General features: G+C 42.1%; 1 protein-coding gene across 1 annotated transcript in view; it reads left to right on the forward strand.

The window, feature by feature from the left end:
* The window catches only part of LOC124716404 (nucleosome-remodeling factor subunit NURF301), a 274,017-nt gene that overhangs the window by 175,801 nt on the left and 71,515 nt on the right, over positions 1-26,701 (forward strand). The window contains exons 22-24 of the mRNA XM_047243171.1: positions 498-751; positions 11,549-11,713; positions 19,610-19,723. Of these exons, the coding sequence (XP_047099127.1) occupies positions 498-751; positions 11,549-11,713; positions 19,610-19,723 (533 nt within the window). The remainder of the gene's footprint in view (positions 1-497; positions 752-11,548; positions 11,714-19,609; positions 19,724-26,701) is intronic.

Raw genomic sequence — 26,701 nt, forward strand, 5'->3', positions numbered from 1 at the left:
TCGGTACGGGCTTTTGTTAAAGTTTCGAGAACATACCTTCACCGAAGAGTCAAGCAGTATATTGCTCCCTCCTATGTATATCTCGCGAAGAGACCATGAGGATAAAATCAGAGAAATTAGAGCCCACACAGAAGCATACCGACAATCCTTCTTTCCACGAACAATACGAGACTGGAATAGAAGGGAGAACCGATAGAGTTACTCAGGGTACCCTCCGCCACACACAGTCAGGTGGCTTGCGGAGTATGGATGTAGATGTAGATGTAGATTGTGGAAATTAAAAAAGGTGGACTTGTACTTTCAGTTTTCAGTAGTGCAGAAGAAATAATGTTTTGTTATTCGCATTTTATTGCCCCACATTAATTATGTGACTTAATTTGAGATCATTCAACACACTGATTTAATAATAATGCTTTATCTGAAATATTTTGTGTTAAATGCATGCTTGTGTGATTTACTAACTTTTCCCAATTTCTTTTTGATCCCACTTACATCAGGTTGGAGAAGACTAATGCACAGGTTGTTACTAGGAGTCGTTCGGGCTCATTAGCTGCCAAGGCAGATGGTGTAGCAGCAGGAGGAAATGCAAAATTGGAAATGGTTAGTGGAAAATCGACACCAGAAGAAATAAAGGAAAAAATGGAACAACAGTTGCGCATGCAGAGAGCTGCTCATCAACAAAAACGCGCTTTGGAAACACTAAAAGTTCCAAGTGGACAGGTTTTGAAAGTTGTACCCACTACGCAACAAGGCAAGTCTGACTTATTTGAAGTGTACTTTCTGTTTAAGAGAGAACTTCACTTTTTCCTTGTTCTTGTTCTCGCTGTTGAAGCACTTCTATTCTTCCACAATCCTGTACTGATAGACAGTCTTGTAGAAAATGTAATCAAAATTTGTGAGTTTATATAAATCTAGGCATGGAATTTTCCATCCCTTTCCTTCAACATAAATTAGTTTGTTTAATTAACACATCTTTATTGATGTTTTAGGTACAGCCCTTAAATCATGTATTGTATTTATTTAGTAAATTGTGAAACCTAATGATTTACTTCTTTCCCTTTGTCCATGTGTGTTCCAATTTACAGAAGCTCTTTACCTGAATGGATTGTTATATTTTGAAAATTGGCAGTAGTGAGGAATTAAAAAAGCAGAGATAGTACAGTTATTTCATTTTAATTGGTTATATTGTTCAGTTCAATTCTCTGCCCGCTTCATCAACAAGGATATAAAATTCATATAATGGTAAGACTACTCCAAAGCATATCCCACAATTGGCATTTCCTTGAGACATGAGTAGATTACAACTGGAAATGAGCGGCAACTGCTTGCAGCCAGCCTGACTTCATATGCCGTGTGTTGTGGTTCCTGGAGAACGAGTCAGCAAGGCTGAGAGGGTGGCATGAGTAGCGGGCAAGGTCACTGGCTTGTAAAACATGTCCAAGATGCAGCGTGTTCAGAGAAGACCCTCTATCCACTTATCATCTATCACGTGGAATTGACATGGCTAGTGGTAATTTACCAGTTACAAGCCCATACAAATGGACATACATGCAGGCGCCAGAGGCTGTTATCGACAGTGGGAGGACCCACTGTAGGTCCACTGGCCAGTCACTGCCCGCTTCAAGCTGGGCAGCCCCAAGTCAGTTAGGTGCTGGCTTGTCCGATGCCGATTGTTCTGCTTGCGTGTATAGATCACTAGCCTCACTCAGAGCCATCACCATAATGACGTACCCCTGCGGGTCCGAGGATAAAAATAGGCCCGAGGTATTCCTGCCCGTCGTAAGAGTCGACTGAAAGGAGTTTCACACGTTTTGGCCTTTAAGTGATGGTCCCCTGTAGGGTTTGACCTCCATTCTTCAAACTTTTCCCAAAGAGCAAGCCAATTGGGGAAGGGCACCTTACATGGTGCATCGTGTCCATCGTGCATTGAGATCTTTAGCCCACTTTCTCGTCGTCGCATTTCAGTCCCGCTCATTCTCCTTCTGCTTTTCTTGGGCAAGGACACCTTCCTGGGTGCGTTTTCCACCATGCACTATGCTGTGTCAGTTTGTGTGTCGACGATGACTTTGGACTTTTTTGCACATGATATCCAGCACGGTAGCCAATCCGTTGTGGTGGGGCCGCCATGTACCCTGTTGGTTGTAGCCTCCCGACCACACAGGGACTGCTCTGCTGATGCCTGCACCATTAACTCCCCAAATAAGCCAAGGTGTAGATGCCCATCACCCTGGGGCATCGGGAGTCCTGGCAATGGCCATCCCACCGGGTGGCCTTTGCTGCGGCTGTGTGGCGCCCGGGGGAAGGCCCCCTGGTTGATTGGGTGGCATCAGCGTGGATGACACGCAATGAAGCGTAGTACATCATTAGTTGCTGGTGAATAAATACCAGCAGTCTCTAAATGCTCATGAGCTCAATTCAACACACAGGAGTGTGACACCAAATCGTTCCCCTCCCTGGCCACACCATGCAAAGAACGTTAGGCTAAGGATGGTAGTGGATCTTATTCCCCCCCGTGCCTTGTATGTTCAAGAGCTAATGGGGAATCTTTCATGACGATGAAGCCTCAGTTTTTTGTTGAGAATTTAAAACATGTTTAGAGAGGTGGGGGGATTGTCCGAAATGAGATTTGGGTCAGTCTTGATCAAAACAGCATCCTCTGCCAGGTCACGGACGTTACTCGCTTGTGACAAGCTGGGGGATGTTTCTGTAACCATCACGCCCCATAAGAGCTTAAATATGGTCCAGGGTATCATGTTTCACAGGGACCTTCTTTTGCAGTCTGACGACTAGCTGCGCGCCAATTTAGAGTGGCGAGGTGTACATTTCGTCCACCGGGGTCGATGGATAATCGGGTTGCCATCGGTGCCTTCATCTTGGCCTTCAAGGGTGATACATGGCCCAAGAAGGTCAAGGTGATGGTCTAGCACTGTGATGTAAAGCCCAATATCCCTCTCCCGATGTGGTGCTTTAAGTGCTGGAAGTGCGGCCATATGTCTTCCCGCTGTACTTCCAGCATCACATCCCAATACTCCATGTGCCCCGCCTCTCATCTGTGTCAACTGCGGAGAGCACCATTCGTTTTGTTCACCAGACTGCAGGATTCTCCAGAAAGAAAGGACAATTATGGATTACAGGACCCTGACCTAGAATGAGGCTAAGAGAAAATTTGAACGCCTACACGCTCTACATATGACATCGTCTTATGCCAGCACTACACCATTTCTGGCACCATCAGCTCCGTCATCCCCAGTCACCTCTCAGAGCCGGCAGACTACACCTGCCCCCTTGATGATGGGTGGCATTTCCCTCCCAACGTCTATCCCCACTTCTAACCCAGAGAAGCATAAGTCTTCTTTGGCTTCTCTTGTTAGGAAGGGGTCCCTTGGGTCACTTCCTTCCGAGGTTTCTACTAGTGGGAAAGATGACACCCGCCGGGGGCTGAAGAGCTCAAAAGCAGCCGGTTGTAGGGCTTCACACTCATCCTCAGTCCCGGAGACTGAGCCAGTGAAGTCCTCCCAGCCAGGGAAACCCAAGGAGCAGCGAGAGAAATCCAAAAAGCAGTCCCCTAAGACCAAGGAAATTGCAGTGGCACCCACACCACCACTACCTACAAGCTCTGCATCTGAGGATGGGGGTGGAGATTCTGGCGTCCGCTGAGGACATAGATCTCGCCAGACCCTCAGACGCAATGGACGTAGGCTGCTCAGGCAATAAGCCAGTAGCAGCAGGTGACTCTGAGGCGTAAACTGCCTCACTGAATGTACCATGCTGTCCTAGTCTCTCGATGACGTCATCCTCCAGTGGAATTGCGGCAGTTTTTTCCACCACCTTGCTGAGCTACGGCAGCTGTTAAGCTTTGCACCTGTTATCTGTTATCTGCATTGCCCTCTGGGAATCCTGGTTGCCGACAATGCGGACCCCTGCTGTCCACAGCTGTAAGGGATAATACAGGAACCATAGTGACTATAATGAAGTGTCAGTTGGAGTTTGCATTTATGTCCTAAACTCAGTCTGTAGTGACACTGTGCCCCTTCAAACCCTTCTTGAAGCTGTGGCTGTCAGAATAAGGATGACGCAGGAATTAACTGTCTGCAATGTATATTTTCCTCCAGATGGTGCAGTACCCCTGAATGTATTAGCTGCACTGATTGATCAACTCCCTAAACCTTTCCTACTTTTGGGAGATTTTAATGCCCGTAACCACTTGTGGGTGGCACTGTACTTACTGGCTGAGGCAGAGATGTCAAAACTTTACTGTCTCATACGCCATACTGGCAGAAGTAAAGCTGTGAGGACGGGGCATGAGTCATGCTTGGGTAGCTCAGTTGGTAGAGCACTTGCCCGCGAAAGGCAGAGGTCCCGAGTTCAAGTCTCGGTCCAGCACACAGTTTTAATCTGCCAGGAAGTTTCTTTACTGTCTCAGTTTGACCTCTGCCTCTTAAATACTGGGGCTGCCACACATTTCAGTGTGGCTCGTGGTAGTTACTCGGCCATTGATTTATCAATTTGCAACCCAGGACTTTTCTCATCGCACCGAGCGAGGTGGCGCGGTGGTTTGACACTGGATTTGTATTCAGGAGGACGACAGTTCAATCCCACATCCGGCCATCTTGGTTTAGGATTTCAGTGATTTCCCTAAATCACTCCAGACAAATCCCGGGATGGTTCCTTTGAAAGGGCACAGACGACTTCCTTCTCCATCCTTCCCTAATCCGATGAGACCAATGACCTCGCTGTCTGGTCTCCTTCCCCAAACAACCCATCCAACTTCTCTCATCTATCCACTGGAGAGCACATGACGACCTGTGTGGTAGTGAATACTTCTCCATCTACCTGTCACTGCCCTGGCATCAGCCGCACGGACACCTGCCCAGATGGGCCTTAAACAAGGCGAACTGGGAAACTTTCAACTCTGCTGTCACCGTTGAATCTCCCTCACACAGTTACATCGATGTGATGGTTGAGCAGGTGACTATAACAATCCTTTATCTAGCAGAAAACGCGATCCCTTGCTCTTTAGGATGCCCCCAGTGTAGGGCAGTCCCTTGGTGGTCGCCAGAAGTCACTGAAGCAATTAAGGAGCATCAGTGAGCTCTACAGCAGCATAAGTGGCACTCTTCCCTAGAGCACCTCATAGCCTTTAAACAGCTTCGTGCCTGCATTCACCAAGTTATCAAATGATGGAAGCAGGAGTGTTGGGACAGATACGTCTCAACCATTGGGTTCCATACGTCACCTTCCCAAGTCTAGGCAACGATCAAATGTCTTTTCGGGTACCAGACCCCCGCAGGCATTTCTGGTGTTACCACGAATGGTGTGTTATCTACCGACACAAACGCGATTGCCGAGCACTTTGTTCGAGCCCCCCCATTGGAGAATTATCCCCCATCCTTTCGCACTATCAGACAGCGGCTGGAAGGGAAAGTCCTCTCATTCACTACACGCCACAGTGAATCCTATAATGCCCCATTTGCAGAATGGGAGCTCCTCAGTGCCCCTGCACATTGACCAACACAGCTCCTGGGCCTGATCGGATCCACAGCCAGATGATTAAACATCTCTCATCTGGGTACAAGCGACACATCCTTGTTATCTTCATCCGACTCTGGTGCGATGGTGTCTTTCCATTGCAGTGGCGGGAGAGAACCATCATTCCGGTGCTCAAACCCGGTAAAAACCCACTTGATGTGGATAGCTATCGGCCCATCAGCCTCACCAACATTCTTTGTAAGCTGCTGGAACATTTGGTGTGGCGGCGGTTGGGTTGGGGCCTGGGGTCACGTGGCCTACTGGCTCCATGTCAGGGCAGCTTCCAAGAGGGTCACTCTACCACCAATAATCTTGTGTCCCTCGAGTCTACTATCGAAACAGCCTTTTCCGACACCAACACCTGGTTGCCATCTTTTTTGACTTACATAAAGCATACAACGTGACCTGGCGACATCGTATCCTTACCACATTGTGTGAGTGGGGTCTCTGGGGCCTGCTCCCGATTTTTATCCTGTTGCTCTGTACTGTCCGTATCCAAGTTGGTACCTCCCACAGTTCCATCCATATCCAGGAGAATGGAGTCTCGGAGGGCTCTGTATTGAGTGTCTCTCTCTTTTTGTGGCCATTAACGGTCTAGCAGCAGTTGTTGGGCCCTCTGTCTCACCTTCTCTTTATGCAGAAGACTTCTGCATTTCGTACTGCTGCTCCAGTTCTTGTGTTGTTGAGCGTCTCCTACAGGGAGCCATCCACAAGGTGCAGTCATGGGCTGTAGCCCACGGCTTCCAGTTTTCCGCCATGAATGTGTGTCGTGCATTTCTGTCGGCATCATACCATTCATCCAGAACCAGCACTTTACCTTAATGATGATCCACTCACTGTAATGAAGATATATCGATTCTTAGGTCTGGTTTTCGATGCTCATTTGACTTGGCTTCCTCGTTTTCATCAGGTTAAATGGAAATGTTGGCAGCACCTCAGTGCCCTCCACTGCCTGAGCAACACCAACTGTGGTGGAGATCACTCCATGCTGCTGCAGCTCTACAGAGCCCTTGTTTGGCCCCGCCTTAACTATGGGAGTGTGATTTATGGCTCAGCGGCACCCTCAGCATTCCGTTTGCTCAACCCATTGCACCATTGCGGAGTTTGACTAGGGACAAGAGCTTTTAGGACGAGTCCTGTGACAAGTGTATTGGTGTAGGCTGGAGTCCCTCCATTGAAGATCAGACGTGCACCACTGCTTGCCAGTTATGTTGCATGCATTCATAGCTCTCCTGAACATCCTAATTACCGTCTTCCTTTCCCAACCACAGCGGTTCACCTCCCGCATAGGCAGCCCAGGTCAGGGCTAACGATTGCAGTTTGCATGCGATTGATTCTGTCTGAACTGGAGTCCTTCCCTTCACCACCTCTGCTCAAGGTCAATTCACATACTCCTCTGTGGTGTAGCTGTATGACGAAACTTCACCTGGACCTTTCGCGTGGCCGTCTGCGGCTCTCCGCTGTCACTTCCTCTTGATTCTTGAAGTGTTCCGGGGCTCTAAAGTGGTTTACACCAACGGCTCGATGGCCGATGGTAATGTTGGCTTCGCCTTTGTCCAGAGAGGCCGTATTGAACAGCATTCCTTGCCTGATGGCTGCAGTGTATTCACTGCAGAGCTGGTGGCCATATCTCGTGCACTTCAGTATATCTGTTCATGCCCCCGAGGAATCGTTTCTTCTGTGTACTGACTCCTTGAGCAGCGTACAAGCTATCGACCATTGCTATCTTTGCCATCCGTTGGTGGTGTCCATCCAGGAGTTCATCTATGCCCTGGACCGGTCCCGTCATTCAGTGGTGTTTGTTTGGACCCCAGCACACATTGGCATCCTGGGCAACGAACTTGTTGACAGACTGGCCAAACAGGCTGTGTGGAAACTGCTTCTGGAGATGGGCGTCTCTGAACCTTACCTCTGTTCTGACCTATGCTGTAGGGTTTTTCGGCTTTGGGAGACGGAATGGCATAATAGTACACACAACAAACTGCGTGTCATTAAGGAGGCTATGAATGTGTGGAAGTCTTCCATGTGGGCCTCTTGCAGGGAATCAATTGTCCTCTCCCGGCTGCGTGTTGGCCATGCTTGGGTGACCCACCATTACCTCTTGCACCATGAAGACCCGCCTCAGTGTTGGTGCGGTGCCCTGTTGACAGTGGCCCATATTCTCTAGCACTGTCCCACTTTGACTGCCCAGCGACAAAATCTTGGGTTACCGGACTTGTTGCCACTCATTTTATCTGACAATGCCTCATTGGCTGATTTAGTTTTTCGTTTTATTCATGAGGGTGTGTTTTATCATTTGATCTAAGGTTTAGCACATGTCCTTTTTTCCCTCTGTGTCCTCCATCCTAGTGCTTTTAGTGTGGGGGTTTTAATGTGTTGCAGAGTGGCTGGCTTCTCCTTTTTATTCTCGTGGTCAGCCAGCCACTGTATTCTGCCTTCTTGGTTTACTCTCTTCCATTTCTAGCATCTCTGTGTTTTCTTGTCCTCCTTTGTTCCTTTTAGTGTTTGCTGCCTTTCCTTTGCTCTTGTGGTTTTTCCTTTCCTGCCGTTTTGTGTTATATGTCTCATCTGTTTTATTCCCACACTTGTGGCATTGTTGTATTACGAACGAGGGACTGATGACCTCATAATTTGGTCCCTTCCCCCCTCTTTTAAACCAACCAACCAACCATAATGTTGACACCTACCGGGACTAAAAAGAAGTGTAAACCTACCTCACTATGTTGTGGAACATGGAACATCTGTACTATGAAGCAAGGCATTTCAGACACCTTTGGAAACTCTCAAGATCTCACAAAACAGCCGTGATTGACCTGGAATTAGCCAGGCCTACTGTTGCTGTAGAAGCCTTGCAGGAAACCAGACTACCAGATGAGGGTTCAGTTCAGGAGGGAAATTACACATTTTTCTGGAAAGGAAAGGGTGTTTGTTGCCAGACACAGACAACATGATGTTTGACTTTGCCATTCACAATGATCTATTATACACCACTTTTAGACCAATTGGGATCTCAGAAGGCATTATGACTTTTGCTTTTGTCAACTATGAGCGGACCAATATCACTGATAGCTGTACATGCACCAATGTTGACCTTGAGTGCAGACCTAAAGCATCAGTCTTAGGAACATCTCAGTGAAGTGTTGCAGGGAGTGCATCCTTCAGATATGCGTTGTAGGCAACTTATGTGCCCACATCACATGTGATTCTGCTGTTTGACCAGACTGTCTAGGCACACATGGGGTGGGGAAGATGAATGAGAACAGTTTATGGCTGCTTGAATGTTGTGCCAAATACCAACTGTGCATCACTAACACTTACTTTAAAGGCAAGACAAGGCATGAGGTTTCCTATATGTACCCTCACTCCAAACATTGGTGTTGACTTGATCTTATTTTAACTAAGAGGAAAGTGTCCACCATTTTCTCCATGCATACTCTTTCCTATTGCTAATTGTGGCACGGTTATATAATAGCAGTTGCAAAAGTTAGCTTCATTCCTCTGCTAAGACACCTAGCAAAACAAAGATCTAAACTGTGCAAAATTAAGGACTCTGGGACAGTAGAAATATTTTGTGATAGAGTTTGGAAAGAAATTGATACCTGAGACCAAATGCACCCATTGTTGAAGACTGGCTGAAAATCAAGTTACTTCTTATCATTTACGGCCAGCACTACATTTGCTACTTTGAAAGCAAAATCCCAGAATTGGCTCCATGAGAATATTGATGTCATGAAACTGCTCCTTGATTCTAAGTGTCAGGCAACTATCAACTGGCACTTAAACCTTCACAACACTACCTGCAGGGTTCTAAGCAAAGCAAAGGCAGTCGTTCAGCACACTTTGTTAACACATATTGGGAGAAACATTGCACCAGCATACAGGAATGTGCCAATGTTGGAAACATCGGCGGAGTGTATTTGGGTATCAAGAAAGCCATTGGGCCTGCTCCTAGGAAAGACTGAATCACTTGAGGAGATCAGTGGCACAGACATCAAAGATTGTAATCAACAGTTTGCAACGAAGGGTGGAACACATGCTGTGAGTGGTCACATCCAGGGAACATCAGCCCAATAGCAGCAGCAGAAATTTCTCATTTGTCACTTTGCCATGAGCTGGGCGAGGAGCCTACGAAGGAGCAACTTCAGTGAGCTGTTGTGCACCTTAAATGCAAGAAATGCCATGGCAAAGACAACAACCACTCAGAATTTATCAAACTGACTCCACTTCTAACAGTGCTCTATAACCTCGTATTGAAATTTTAGTCTGTGGTGCTGTGCAGCAGGATATGCAAGATGCCAACATTATCACTCTATACAAAGGTAAAGGCAATCATGGGGATTGCAGGTGTTACCGTGGAATTTCACTGCTGACTATCATCAGAGTAGCATTCACCCGTTTGGTGCTGGGCATACTGGACAAGCTTGTGGAGCTTATGTAACCTGAATCTCAATGTTGGTTTTGAGCTCAGTGGTCTACTACTTGTTTTGGTGTTCGCACTCTGACAAATTCAGGAAAACGCCACAAGCCAAAGACACCATAGTCCATTGCTTTCATCGAGCTAAACAAGGCATTTGACACAGTCAGCAGGGACTGTGTACTTTATTAGTGAAGACAGGGTGTCCTCCAAAACTCTCCCGTTACATATCTATGTTCCAGGGCTGTCGAGAAACTTAAAAACATCTTGTTACTCAGAGCCAAGTGCTATCATGAGGACTTTTTGTAAGTAAACTTTTATTTTCTGACGATGCAGCTTTCATGGCAGACACTCAAGAGGATTTTCAAAGGCTTACGCACATTATGTCACAAGGACACACTGATTCACCTGCCATATGAAAAGGTGGACCCTTCTTGAGGGTAGTCAACAAATTCTGCTATCCTGGTTAGCTAGAGTCAGGTCTTTCTCTAGATGACGAAATAAATGCAAGAATTGGCAAAGTAGTGAACACTTTTGGTAAGCTCTGCACAAGAGTATGGGACAACAAATACTGTACACTGACCACAAAAATGTTCATCTATCAAGCGTGCATTCTGTGAGCGTCTTCTTTATGGTGCCGAGACCTGGACACCATATGCCAAACAAAACAAGCTCAACACCTTTCATCTGTGGTGCATTACAAAACATTCTAGGCATAACATGGAGGGACCATGTGACAAATGGTCCTGAATGCTGCGAAACTACAGAGTATCACCACCACTCTGAAGGTGGCTAAGACACTTACATTGTTGAGACCACACCCATCTTCCCTGAGATACACAACTTAGTGGGATAGAACATGCCATGAGACCGACTGGAACACCTGCTTAACGCTTTAAAGATTGCGTAAAGTGCAATATGAACACATTTAATACTGACTGTGACAAATGGGAGAAGCTTGCTGAAGATCACAGCAGGTGTTGAAAACTCATCAAGCCTGGCAGAAACTTAGCTGCAAAATGAGTGAGTAGGCCGGTGCCTCTAACGAACGTCTCTAGTGTGGTTTGCACTTGCCCACCTGTGGGTGCCAAGTAGACTCTTGCATTTGACTCCTGAGTCACCAAAGGAAGTGCCTGTGTGGTGTTACTTGAGTCTTCCAGTGTGTTGTCTGTATACTTGTCACAATAGTCCAGTTCTTCACCTGAGAATTTTTCATAAACAAAACATTAGTGTATGAATATAAGGACTATAAAGCCAAATGTAGAGTGAAAGGAAGACAAGATATGTAAGTAGAGTGAGAGGAAGACAGGATATGTAAAACTTTAAATTATCTACAGGTATTCCTGCTGATGTATATCACACTAGTAGTATTAAGGATGTTAAAGTACGTGAAATTACAGGAAAGATGAGCAGTCTTGTCTATGGATGCCTTCTTCTCCAGCTTCTCTCCAGTGATAAAATAAAGCAAATAATATTCAAATAGTGGGCTTCCTAGTTAACATTAATCTATGTTTCTACATTTGATTTGGAATGCAGGAAGCAGCTCTCCGGAGCTAATATGGGATTCATGAAATGCTTGATGTTCTTTGTTTTTCTAATTTGCAGTGCAAGCTGATGGCTCACTAAAAGTTGTAACCAAAGTAGCCATTCCATCTTCACCAAATACTCAACTTACCAGCGGAAAGAGTACTCTCACATCTCTTCTGACTAGCACAAACAACACTTCTGGCAAGGCATTACTGGGTACAAGGCGAATTTTCATGACTAAAGGTAATTTAATTATAAAATATGACCTTTGTATTTTAGCTACTACATAAAACTGTTTGTGAATAACTTGTTTCTCAATTGACAAATATGTATTAGATGGCAATGTGGGCATAACCCCGTGCCTTTTTGTTTGCAGTTATTTTCTAGTATTTGCAAGATTTAGTCAGCTCACATTACAAATATAAATTTTTCCACAGAAGTATGCAAACATCCTTTTCTTTCACTTTTGTCCTTATGAGTTACCACTAGTATTTGCTGTTCCAGTCATGCCTGTAAACATAAACATACATACAGTAAAACTGAAATATGTGTCTAATTAGTGCTTATTTTTCATCCTCGTCATGAGGATTCCACTTTTTGGTCTTTGTGATTTGAAATAGCCACCTGTTCCATACTATGTGGTCTTATTACATATCTTTGTTATGAATGCTTATGCTTAATTATAAGTTTTACTAGTGTTTATAAGTGTATACAGCATTCCATTTCTCTCCAAATTAAGTGACAGTAGTGGTATGTCACTGATCATCACTAGCATTGCTAAAGATCAGCCTTAGCTCCTCATCCCAGTAAGGCTAGAACAGTTATAACTTAAGTCTTCTGACATTGAGGGTAATCTGTCTGGCTATGATTTTCATGTGCATTCTGTGTACGGCATGTATCATACAGTTATATAATCTGGCAAATTCATTTAGGAAATGTCAAATGTTTCTGAGCCAGCCATAAATTCATTCTCTCTCTCTCTCTCTCTCTCTCTCTCTCTCTCTCTCTCTCTCTTTCTCGTATCACACACAATTCTTCCATTCCACCACACCAGAAGTGTCTTCTTCCATGTGCTGCACTGCACCATCTTTTGTTGATTATTTCAAAAACACGTCTATCTTAACCACCATCAAATTGTAATATAGACTCACGGCTCACCGTAGCCAATCTCACTGAACACTCACATCTGATTTTTAAATCATACTGCTGGAAAACAGGGGACACTATTTGCAGTTTAACTAATGAAAAAATTTGATTTATGGTTTGCATTATAACTCGACACTTTGTTATAAATAATCTGGCATTGTGGCCACATCTCCACTACTGAGATTGATTTGGAAAAGATTTTGAAAACCCATGGCCTCTCCTAACACTTCTTACACAAGTTAAAAACTCCTCTCACATTCTAGTTCTTTTGTTGCTGTCAGTTCATCAGCATGTACAGAATCTTGGCTTTAACTATCAGTAATACACACATCAAAAAAAGTTTTGCATAACCTCTGTTCCGAGAGTTCAGGAACCTGTGCAGAAAAAACATCATTTCCGCCCTTTTTATTGCTCATGGAAACCACACATTGTGTGTTGTACCACTGTACAGCAAGACCTTCAGAAGTGGTGGTCCAGATTGTTGTACACACCAGTACCTCTAATACCCAGTAGCACGTCCTCTTTCATTGATGCATGCCTGTATTCGTCATGGCATACTATTATCTACAAGTTCATCAAGGCATTGTTGGTCCAGATTGTCCCACTCCTCAAAGGCAATTTGGCATAGATCCCTCAGAGCAGTTGGTGGATCACATCGTCCATAAACAGGCCTTTTGAGTCCATCCCAGGCATGTTCGATAGGGTTCATGTTTTGAGAACATGCTGGCCACTGTAGTCGAGTTCCTGTCCGTCTATACCTCCTCCATGTCTGAACAACATCGCTTTGGTTTACTCTGAGATGTCTGGACACTTTCCTTGTTGAGAACCCTTACTGGCACAAAGTAACAATTTGGACACGATCGGACCGCATTATTGACCATCTAGGTATGATTAAACTACAGACAACATGAGCCGTGTACCTCCTTCCTGGTGGAGTGACTGGAACTGATTGGCTGTCGGACTCTCTATGTCTAAGAGGCGCTGCTCATGCATGGTTGTTTACATCTTTTGGCGGTTTTAGTGACATTCTGAACAATCAAAGGGACTGTGCCTGTGATACAATATCCACAGTCAACCTCTATCTTCAGGAGTTCTGGGAATCGGGGTGATGTAAAACTTTTTTTGATATGTGTGTATTAAAGATCTCCAGTTGTTACCTGATTTGTAAAATACGTCCCTGCAGCTTTCCCATAAGGGAAACTCCTCCTCATTGTTGATGCCATCTGCACCTGACCTCGTTGTTATTGATCGCTTTTTCTCCCTACACTATCCAGACAAAATTGTTCCTACATATATTTAGTATTCATGGCAAAAGTTTATGTCAACAGTAAAAAGCTTCACAAATGTAAAGTCACACCTGGCAGTACCCTCATGCCCCATGTCTACCCCACCAACACACTTACGTCATTAATTCGTTTGTCATTGTAGCCATATTCATTTATTATACCCTCTCTTACACATATCATCAAAAACAGGGCCTCACCATTGTGAGTGCTCAGGTTTCAGTGACTAGAGTGAGTTAACTTTTTTTTTTTTGTTGTAGAGCCATGTCATTTTCCATTGGTAGACCCAGACCAAGACCACTGCAAATTGAGGCCCAGATATTAATTTTCTCCATTTGGTGACAGTTCAGTTTTTAAAATGTTGGGAGAACCTACACCCAGAAAAATTTGCTAATTTCCCCCACTCAAATGTCTTGCTTGCTGTCTTCTGGCTCAGCTTTATTGTGAACCACAGCAGCAGCTTTACTAAGCATTTTACACCAGTTATTCCGGAGAACTTTACAATCTTGGCATTGAATTATTGTAATATATAATGTGTTATGTTATTTACACCACATGGGAAGGTGATAATTATGTATAGTTGCAGGGAAACAGGAGAAGAAGACAGAACCATTGTGTTTGAGATATATAAAAGTGACACTTCCTGCACTCCAGCTTTGCGAAAATTCATCATTAATACAAAAATTAATTATGACTACAGTGATAGTAATTGCAACAATAGGCTTAATTTTTGTTTGACACTGTTCGTCCTCCTTCGTGAAGTCGTGACCTGAGTAGCGACAGTTTTGTATCACAAAGTGTCCATTCAACAATTTGGATAGGAGAGAGATGTGTTTGTGAGGAGGGATTGCTAGACAACAGAACATTTATGCCATATGACTGCTCACAGTAAAAGCAGTGTCCCTGACTATGTAAATATGGTCAGCAATGAAACATAACAGTAAGAATTCATCGTTTTTGCAAAAGATCAAAACTGCTAGCTGCGTCAGTAATGTAAAATGTGGAACTTCCAGATTTATTGAAATCAGAAAGTATTTGAGTTTTACCTGCAATTTTTCTGTTCCTTTGACCAGGATTAACTGCAAATTTCCCTTCATTCATTTATGTATATTTTTATCTTCCCCTTACCTGTTTTTGTTTTGTTGTTTCTTGTAACTGTAGTGCCAGATTACTCTCTGTCTCTGCCCCACTTTGAAGGAATCAGTCATTTTCTTTCCTATCATCTCATGGTGTTTCTGCTTTAGATGCTGTTAAAAAAATTAATGTATGAGGAACACCTTATTTGTGTAATACCTTTCATACCCTTCACGTTGTATGTGATCAACACTGTAATGTAAAACAGCACCTCCCTCATGTTCCATAAAATGAAAATCAAACCACACCCCAAAGGGTATGCTATAAGCAAATGCAGCACAGTGGTACTTTTGTCTACTATGTTACATGATATACTGTCTATTCTATTACAAATTTTGTGGCCATCCACCTTGTCAGTGTACACTTACTGGAGACTGCCAGTACTTAACAAAAAATGCTTTCTTACTAGAACTGATAGTTTTACTTATTTTATTCTGGCTTCTTTAATTTGTCTCCTCTATGGGAATTATTCATCACTCCTAAACAAATGAATTTATGAGAGATACAGTGAGGCACCAAAATGTTTAAGACTTTGAGAGCTTTCTGCTGTTGAGCTTTGCTTTCAAGATATTTGCAGACTTCTTGTAACTCACTTGCCCTTAGGATCCTCAGTAAAAAGTTCTGTACTGTAATAGTGTTAGCCACTGCCCTAGCTCGTGGATGAACAGGACCGCAACAGATTCAGGAAACTAGTTGTGTATATCGGTCATAGCCAAGGAATGGGAGGAGCATATGAACATGTATTTGAGAGAAACAAAGTTCAAATTTATCTGCCTTTCCTCATTTAGGCTTTCCATAATTACCTAAAGTAAGTGTGGTGAATTCTAGTATGATTCTATAAAAAAGGTCCACATGTGTCCAATCTGAATAAGTGCTCCAGATGTAGTGCCTTGAGACTCAAATTGATGAGATGTTAAGTACTACCATTATACAGCTGCTCTCTCTCTCTCTCTCTCTCTCTCTCTCTCTCTCTCTCTGTGTCACATGTCATCTTCCTCCTTTTGTAATACGGTTAATATTCAAATTCCATGTAGTTATTTCTATACAAGATAGCAACTGTACTTAAAAGTCAACAAAAGGGTCAATCCATATGAGTGGTCCAGTGATGGTAGCTTGACCATTTTTAAATATTTTAATTTTTTTATTTGTGATTGCCCTCTATTTGAGAAGTTCAAAACATGTTTTAAAAAATAATTTAATTAACGAAGTTCTTTTCCCTGTGTAGGACAGAAATATGTTAATACTACACATAAGTGATGAAAATGATCATCACTATCAGGATTTCCTTCCAGTGAGCTGGGTAGGAATTTTGTGAATGATATGCCTCCATTGGTTTCTCTCCTGTTATAGCTTTTCCCTCTCCCTTACATCTCCTCTTGAGATCTTCTGTAACCTGGTCTGTCCATCTCTTTCTAGGCCGCCCAATTGGTCTTCTTCCTGGTACCTCCATCTCCAAATACTGGTGTGGTGTTCGAGTGGGATGCATTCGCTTCACATGACCGAACCACTTCAATCTCAAAGCACTCATTCTCTCCTGAAGTCAATGTCACCTGCAGGTCTCTCCTTACATAATCATTCCTGACTCTGTCTCTCCTAGTTTTTTGTAGAGCTGGCCTAAGCAACTTCATTTCACGTGCTTGTATTTGACTGTCTTGTCTCTTATTTATGACACAGGTCTCTAGACTATACATCACGATTGGCAGAAGATAAATTTTATACATGGTCTGTTTGGCTCTTTGAGGGACTTCCTTGTCCCAGATTAGATTTCGTACTTGGTGTAAGTAGCTAGATCCTTTTGTTATTCTTTTTAAGACTCCTAGTTTGGAACTTCGATCATGTGATATGTTGCAACACAGATAATTGAAACTTTTCACACATTCAACCTTCTCCCTCTCCAGTATGATGTTATAAGGTGTGGGTGTCCTGCTCATCTTCATTGCCACTGTCTTGTTCCTACTTACAGTTAACTTGAATTTTTTAAATTTTGTGTTCCAGTAATCTAGTCTCCTCTGAACCTCCATTTCCATCTCTCCCCAAATGGCGATGTCATTAGCAAAAACGAAAGCGTTGAGATCTTTTTCTTCTTCCTTCCATGTCCGTAAGTGTAATGAAGAGAAAAGCGAGAGCGAACTGCCTTGCTGAACACCTCTCTTTGTCTTAAACCAATTTGATCTTCCACCTCCTACTTGTACACTGCTCTCACAACCACCGTACAGCATCTGGACTTCTTTAATTAATGAATCAGGAACATTATGTTGTTTCAAGCATTCCCATATTTTATCCCTTGGTACACTGTCATATGCTTTTTGCAAATCCTCAAATACTACTATCAAGTTATTTCCTTTTTCCCAATATTTCTCCATTAACTGATGGAGGGAGAAAATGAGATCTATTTTTCCCTGTCTTTCTTGAACAGTGGTATTATAATTCCTTTTTCCATTCATCCGGCACTTTGTTTTTTTCCATATCACCCCAGCACCCAGTGTAACCATTGTATTCCATGAATTCTTGTGGCTTTAATCATATCCGCTGTCAGCTCATCTACTCCAGCCGCTTCCCACTTTTCATCTGTTTCAGGGAATTCTCAGTTTGAAACCAAGAGATTAGTTCCTGCTCTTCCTCTAATTCAATGGTTTCAGTGTCACTTTCTTGTGCACCTTCCCCGTTTAGTAAGATTTCAAAATAATTCTTCATCTCTTCTCTGATACCTTCCATGTCCTTGATAATATCCCCATCCTCCGTTTCAATCGCTTTTATGTCTTCTCTATCGGATCTTTTACTTTTCAAGAACCCATATAGCAGGTTTTGCTTGCCTTTGACATCCTGCTCTAGTTTCTGGCTGAATGTTTCCCAACTCTTCTTTTCTTCTTTCACAATTCTCTTTGCTTGGAGTTTCTTTTGTCAGTATTCCTCCTACAGTGTTGTCACCTTGTGTTCATCTTTTGGTACCAGCACCTGGTTCTGATTTCTTTTCTCAAACTCCATGTTCTCTCTCTCTCTCTCTCTCTCTCTCTCTCTCTCTCTCTCTCTCTCTCTCCCCCCCCCCTTTTCCCTCCCTCCTTATTACATTTTTTAATAGCATCTTTTACTCTATCGTTCCACCAACTGCTTTCTTTGCCTTTCACTTTACCCGTTGTTTTGCCGCATACATGCACAGCACTGTTAACTATTGGTGTTTTAAATAGGTTCCACTCTTCCTCTACACTACCCCTTTCAGTTTTTGTGCTACTAGATTTTGGAAACTTGTCTTTTTTTTTTCTTCTTTCAACTTCCACTCCTTAATTTTTGGCATTCTTTGTACAGCATTCAAACTTTTCATCGTATAATTTAGATCAGCTACTAGTAACCTGTGGTCGCTATCCAAGTGCTCACTTGGTATGTATTTAGTGTCCCTTACTTTTTCCTCCAATTAATTTGCCCGTTAATATATAGTCTATAACTGTCTTAGATTTACCACCCCAGCCATATCTAATAATCTTATGGCTATCTTGTTTCTTGAAGAACGTATTCTTCACTAAAAGATGGTTCCTTATGCACAGATTTAGAATTTCTTCACCCTCAACATTTCATTTTCCATATCCAAAAGGGCCAATCACCTCCTCATATCTATTTCTATCAGTGCCGATCTGAGCATTCAGATCCACAATTATCATAATGTTATCTTCTCTTACTTGGTCTTCCAGTTCTTCAAGGAATTTCGTTTTTTCTTCATCACTGCTCCCTTGCTGATGTGTGTACACTTGGAGTATAGTAAAACTATTCTTTCCTCAGTTCACTCTTGCTCTAATTATCCTTTCACGTACAAAGCTCCCAGCTGTAACTGGGCCAATGTCTTTGTGAAACACAAACCCCACTCCATTTTTTGGCTCTTTATTGTGACCCTGCCAGTATAATTTGTACCCACCTCTTAGCAATTTAAGGTTTTTTCGCTTCTACTTGGTCTCTCTCAATCCAAGGATATGAATATTTCTCCTGTCCATCATGTCTACAATCTCTTCAGTCTTTCTTGTCAAGGTTATTACATTTAAAGTTCCCACTCTCAACTTCTTTTTGTCTTTTTCTTTGGTTCTAGTTTTCTGTTATTGTTTAGTGTATCTTCTTGCGTTCCTTGGTTTTTCTTCAGGCTGTGATGAGCTGTCATAAAGGAACAAGAAGTGTTGTCTATATTAGGTATTTTTAATCCGAGGCTCGTTCTTTGATTGAAAAGAAATTGAAAATCATATGAAATACAAATCTAGAGTCCATACAAACAAACTTGTGTGCTTGAGAGATACCACTCATAAAAAACTTTAATTTATTCAGTACTAGTAGTTCTGTTAGTCTTTTAATGTTCTTCTCTTATTTGGGTAACCCTTTCTCCTGCATGTTATATACTTAAAGTAAACATACCATTGTATATTTCATTCCTACTATTCAAACTCTGCTTACGTTGGTCCCTTTTCTTATTTCCACCATGTTATCAAATATTATGGATTTTTAACAAGCTGTTTTATACATTTCAGAAATCATGTTTCATGCCTTTTAGTTAGTAGTATTATAATTTTTTACTATTTTGCACCATTGTTTTCCTATGAAGGAGCTGATGGAACAACTCGCGTCATGACAGGACCGACAAGTATACTGCCAAAGACTGCTCAGCAGCCACAGTCTCTTATAAAAATTCAACCATCTGGTCAAACTCCAGTACCAGGTAATTATTTTTAGTAGAATCTAAATCCTTATGAATATCATTATTAGTCACTGATTTGTAACGAAGTGGTATAAATAAAAATATGTGCTAATGTATTTACAACACATATACTGAGTAAGACAATTGGATTACTGTATTTACCCAAATGCAAGCCAGCATTCCTTTTTGTAATTTTTGTGGTCCAAAAATGCACCTCTTAAGAAACTTGCAGAAGTTGACAAGAACGGTAAGTACAGTTTTACTTTCTACAGCTTCATTCAGAAGTTGTCGGCACACGTCACTGTACATCAAGCCATTTCTCGGTGCTGCCAATATTCACAACATAGCAATGGAAGAACCCTGGAGATACTAAAAGGTATCAGATAGATTATATAATGGTAAGACAGAGATTTAGGAACCAGGTTTTAAATTGTAAGACAGGGGCAGATGTGGACTCCGACCACAATCTATTGGTTATGAACTGTAGATTAAAACTGAAGAAACTGCAAAAAGGTGGGAATTTAAGGAGATGGGACCTGGATAAACTGACTAAACCAGAGGTTATACAGAGTTTCAGGGAGAGCGTAAGGGAACAAATGGCAGGAATGGGGGAAAGAAATACAGTAGAAGAAGAATGGGTAGCTTTGAGGGATGAAGTAGTGAAGGCAGCAGAGGATCAAGTAGGTAAAAAGATGAGGGCTAGTAGAAATCCTTGGGTAACAGAAGAAATATTGAATTTAATTGATGAAAGGAGAAAATATAAAAATGCAGCAAATGAAGCAGGCAAAAAGGAATACAAATGTCTCAAAAATGAGATCGACAGGAAGTGCAAAATGGCTAAGCAGGGATGGCTAGAGGATAAATGTAAGGATGTAGAGGCTCATCTCACTAGAGGTAAGATAGATACTGCCTACAGGAAAATTAAAGAGACCTTTGGAGAAAAGAGAACCACTTGTATGAATATCAAGAGCTCAGATGGAAACCCTGTTCTAAGCAAAGAAGGGAAAGCAGAAAGGTGGAAGGAGTATATAGAGGGTCTATACAAGGGCGATGTACTTGAGGACAATATTATGGAAATGGAAGAGGATGTAGATGAAGATGAAATGGGAGATATGATACTGCATGAAGAGTTCGACAGAGCACTGAAAGACCTGAGTCGAAACAAGGCCCCGGGAGTAGACAACATTCCATTAGAATTACTGACAGCCTTGGGAGAGCCAGTCCTGACAAAACTATACCATCTGGTGAGCAAGATGTATGAGACAGGCGAAATACCCTCAGACTTCAAGAAGAATATAATAATCCCAATCCCAAAGAATGCAGGTGTTGACAGATGTGAAAATTACCGAACTATCAGTTTAATAAGTCACGGCTGCAAAATACTAACGTGAATTCTTTACAGACGAATGGAAAAGATTGTAGAAGACAACTTTGGGGAAGATCAGTTTGGATTCCATAGAAATGTTGAAACACGTGAGGCAATACTGACCCTACGGCTTATCTTAGAAGCTAGATTAAGGAAAGGCAAACCTACGTTTCTAGCATTTGTAGACTTAGAGAAAGCTTTTGACAATGTTGGCTGGAATACTCTCTTTCAAATTCTGAAGGTGGCAGGGGTAAAATATAGGGAACAAAAGGCTATTTACAATTTGTATCGAAACCAAATGGCAGTTATAAGAGTTAAGGGGCTTAAAAGGGAAGCAGTGGTTGGGAAGGGAGTGAGACAGGGTTGTAACCTCTCCCCGATGTTATTCAATCTGTATATTGAGCAAGCAGTGAAGGAAACAAAAGAAAAATTTGGAGTAGGTATTAAAATCCATGAAGAAGAAATAAAAACTTTGGGGTTCGCCGATGACATTGTAATTCTGTCAGAGACAGCAACGGGCTTGGAAGAGCAGTTGAATGGAATGGATAGTGTCCTGAAGGGAGGATATAGGATGAACATCAACAAAAGCAAAACGAGGATAATGGAATGTAGTCGAATTAAGTCTGGTGATGTTGAGGGTATTAGATTAGGAAATGAGTCACTTAAAGTAGTAAAGGAGTTTTGCTATTTGGGGAGCAAAATAACTGATGATGGTCGAAGTAGAGAGGATATAAAATGTAGACTGGCAATGGGAAGGAAAGTGTTTCTGAAGAAGAGAAATTTGTTAACATCGAGTATTGATTTAAGTGTTAGGAAATCGTTTCTGAAAGTATTTGTATAGAGTGTAGCCATGTATGGAAGTGAAACATGGACGATAAATAGTTTAGACAAGAAGAGAATAAAAGCTTTCGAAATGTGGTGCTACACAAGAATGCTGAAGATTAGATGGGTAGATCACATAACTAATGAGGAGGTGTTGAATAGGATTGGGGAGAAGAGAAGTCTGTGGCACAACTTGACTAGAAGAAGGGATCCGTTGGTAGGACTTGTTCTGAGACATCAAGGGATCACCAATTTAGTATTGGAGGGCAGCATGGAGGGTAAAAATCATAGAGGGAAACCAAGAGATGAATACATCAAGCAGATTCAGAAGGATGTAGGATGCAGTAGGTACTGGGAGATGAAGAAGCTTGCACAGGATAGAGTAGCAGGGAGAGCTGCATCAAACCAGTCTCAGGACCGAAGACCACAACAACAACAACAGCAATATAGATCCCGACTGTTCAGGTATGCTATGCAGCGAGACTCACCTGTCACATCCCCGCTCACAGCCCACCTGTGTGTAGTTCCTAATTATTGCCGTCTGTATTCTAGGTGGCTATGACCTAACTTACTTGTCGAACAACATTGACAGAAGTAGGAGAGACTGTAGGAGAAAGATTTTCTGTAGTGATGACAGTACTTCCAGTTTGCACTCTGTACGGATCACTCGTGTTGGAAATGATTTTATGTTGCAGACAAATTATATTGTCTATAATGTTAAAAAAAGTAATCTAATAATTACCCTACTTAGCATATAGGTCTACAAGGAACGATACAAGTCAGTACCTTGAATATGTGGATTGCAATACTCTGTTAAGTCAAGATATAACCTTCTTGGATGAAAACACTGTATTTCATTGAAAGAAAAAATACTTTGCAGGTCATTCACATGACATGGAAAGACTGACATACAACTCGAACACTTGTTCCAGTACAGTCTTTAAAAGTTTAAGTGGCCCCAGCTACTATAGTTCCGTGCGTATTATTTCAATAGATATAATGAATTCTCACTGCTATTAGTGTTTGTAGTAATTTTAAGTCTCCAACTGGCTAAAGTTAATTTCATTTGAATTATTACAAATAAATACTACTCTCCACAAAGCCCTGAGAGGTGGTGCCACTTTATACTTTATCCCTCATATAACGAATTATACTTGATTTGATTTTTAAGTGCACCTCAAAGTGAGGGTAAATTTTTCGCCTAAAGTCTCATTTCTGGGGTGTGGTTAACATTTATCAATCTTTGGTACAACTCCAAGAAATATGTTTACCAAGTTCATGGCCATGTAGCTGCGGCCACAGCAGCTTGTGTGCCTGATGGTAAAACAGCCATCCGTAAGCATGTGGCAGTCTGTGTGTTGTACCAATATTCACAGTAGCAATAAGAGATTTCATTCACCAGGAAATAAGAAGGTGATAATTATGGTTTTAGAGTATTTCATTGTGGGTTGTTGCACTCCTGGTGGATCCTAATGATACATTCTTAATAATGACAAATGCATTGAGAAAGTTTACTCACCACAATGGAAAAAGTAAGAATTGTTTAGCTGCATCATCACAGAAGATGAGGACTTGAGATCTGAAACCAAACAACAGTTGCCTTAGTGGCAACTCATTTCATGTTGGTCATAACAATATTTAAACAGTCCTTGGCAGAATGTAAATAATGAAAGAAGTAAAGGTAATAACCGACCACATAATTGCAACAATGACTCGTTGACAGGTACATAAGACTGAAAACATTCCTAGCTTTTTTACAAATTGTTCTTCAGAATTAATATAATGCATACCACACAAATGCACTTTCACAGCCACATTGTCCCGGCTGAGACCGGTATGCTGGCACTGCAGACTGACTGGGGTGAGAGATTGTGTTGACTGGGGTAAGAGATTGTTTGGTAGAGTGGGTGTAGAGCATCGCTAAAGTACAAGTGTGCGAAGGTTGTGAATCAAGAAAAGACTAGAGGATATCGAGGCCGGGCAGAAACATCCTGGCCTCAGTCTCCACGTGCTGTGCTCAGAATGAGTTGCCACATTCTCACATCTTGCACCTGCTGTCTTTCCCTCCCCAGTTACCAGTCACCCTTTCCCAACCCCCCCCCCCCCTTTTCACCAACTTCTCTTGCCCCAGGAGAGCTGCAGTGCTGACACATTGTAGATGGCCAGGACAGTGTAGGCATGCAGATGTTAGTGTGTTTTATTAGTTCTGAAGAACAATTTGTCCACAGGTTAGCAACAGTCTCTGTCTTGTTTTTGTGCCTGTCAGTTACTCAGGGTGTGGACTAAACGGTGATTTTGTTGTTACCTTCACTCCTTGCGTTATTTATTAATTTTCAAGCAGGCTCCATTTTAGAGCCATAGCAGCCATGTTCTTAAAGAGATACAGTATTTTGTTAGTGAATATTCTGGTTCAACCAGATAATAGCAAATGTAAGTGGATTTACGAATTACTTCAACCTGTGGTCTGCAGCAATTACTACAGCTTCCTGTGTATCAAAGTTCTTCAAATAGTATGAGGAACTCTATTGCTGAGTACTAAGATGACAGTAACTGTTTGTTCTGAAAACACCTTAAATCTTGCTGTTAGTAACCATAGAGATTCCTCAGTAACTGTCAATTTGAAATTAGAACTTAATAAAGGGTGAAAAAAGTGACTATGTGCCATTTACAATGTTTTGAAACGAACTAAGGGTACAGTTCAGAATGAAATAAAAAATGTAGGGCAGTGGGAAATATGTAATATTTATCTTATTATAAAACCAGCAATCGTGTTGTTAATGTCAGTCAATTATGACCGTCTTAAGACCTAGAAGTAAGTGTACAGACGTAACTTTAATTACAGGTATTTCCAACTTGCACAAATACCAAGTAAAAGCTGTTCTTAATTTTTGTTTCTTTTCTTTTGTCCCTTCTTCCCTTCTTTTTTTGTTTGTAAACTTTTACTGGTAATGGTGCAATTTAGAAGCTTATACTTATTTACTTCTGACGTAGTACGCAATATGGTAGGTTTTTGTTGTTTTACTTTACAGTACACTGGCAAAGACCACGAGACTTGTAAATAAAGTAATAAATCTTACTCCATGTAAACACACAATTGTCTAACACAATAATAAATATGCTCCCTGCCATACACGAGCCTCGAATCCTGAGCTCCATGCGTTAAAATCGTGCATGTGGGCCCAGAGCCACACCGACATGAATACTTGACTTGGGTTGGGATGAGCAGGTGGGACAGACAGATAGGCTCCACCACTACTCGTGTGGCAAGGTATGTCATCTGATAATGTCATATGTTCAACATTGGCATCCACTTTTGGTTTATTTTCTGACATTGCGTCTTCATGTGTCTCATATTAAATTACTTGTCTCAGCATCATCTATGTTGCTTTGGATGTTTTTAAACATTAATAAGAATCACTCTGTATGTAGGTGGTACAGTCATAATAACTAGCCATACGAACTCCATCCTGAAGTTATAAATCTTGAGAACCATGAGCACCATTGCTACACACATATTGACACTTTGAGGAAACAAGCTACACTGCCATGCAGCAGTGAGTGACATGTATACGTTCTAGCATGCTAGATGTCTTTGCTGCACATCAGTTCACATTACTTCAGTAGTAATATTATTTTTAATTAAGTGTACAAGATATTTCCTGCTGAATTTGGTACAAGAGTCATTCAATAGACACCCCGAAGAAGAATGTATTATGAGAATGGAAAACAACACTAATTTATTTTTAAATGTAATCCCCCTCAAGTTCCATGCAATTATGTCAGTGCTGGACAAGCTTCTCAGTTGCATGTGCAAAGAAATCTTGGTGTGGCGGCAGTGTGTGTGTGTGTGTGGGGGGGGGGGGGGGGGGCGTGACAGTAACCACTTATTCCAGTGGATTAAAAATGTGATAATCTGAAGGTACTGGATCTTGGAAATATGGGAGTTGGGACAAGCAGGCAAACTTCAGGTTCTTGATGGTATCTAATATGACTAGCAGTTTGTGGCCTCACATTGTCATGCGGTAGCAGGATGCCACTGGACACCACTCCACACTGCTCTCTCAAGGTTGCTGATTCCAGATTTTCATACATAAGGTTTGCATATGTCCCACTGTTCATATTTTGACCTCTCAACATTTAATGTTCAAGAATGTTGCCACTCCACTGAAGGCCGCATTTGATCAGGTTCGAAAAAATGCACCAAACTTTCATCGCCTGTTACAATATGGTGAAGAAATATCTCCCCGTTCAGTCATGTACAGATGTTTTGTAACCCACATTGTGCACACTTTCTTAAACGTCAGTATGTCATGAACAGTATTGAGGGGTGATCCAGCACTGATGTTCATAGTTACTGCAACATCATGCACCATAATATACCTGTTTCCCCATATCAGCTCACACAGTGTTGTTCACTGTGACTGTACAGACACAGCGTCCTGGGCTTGGAGAATCTTCAACACTTGTCACACCCGTTTGAACTTGTCTGCAGTCTCGTAGAGTTGCGTTATACTCAAACATCTTTTGCCATACTGCACTGCCATCCAACGCTGGATTTTGACTAGTTTCAACCCTATCAGCTAACAGAAATCTGATCACATATTGCTACTCCTCATTGGTGCAACCTGCAAGAGTGCAGCCATTTTGTTTCACTGATCCCCAGCATCCCATTTTTGCGAGACAGGCATGCCATCTCCATCTGATAATAGGTCTAGGACACCACTAAAAAATAACAAAGAAATACACACATTGTCGAAGTTTTCTATTTTTTATACAACTTTTCAAGTTGGATGTACCTTGTAGATATCAAA

The sequence above is a fragment of the Schistocerca piceifrons genome, chromosome 1 (genome assembly GCF_021461385.2).
Source record: "Schistocerca piceifrons isolate TAMUIC-IGC-003096 chromosome 1, iqSchPice1.1, whole genome shotgun sequence".
Classification (NCBI taxonomy): Eukaryota; Metazoa; Arthropoda; class Insecta; order Orthoptera; family Acrididae; genus Schistocerca; species Schistocerca piceifrons.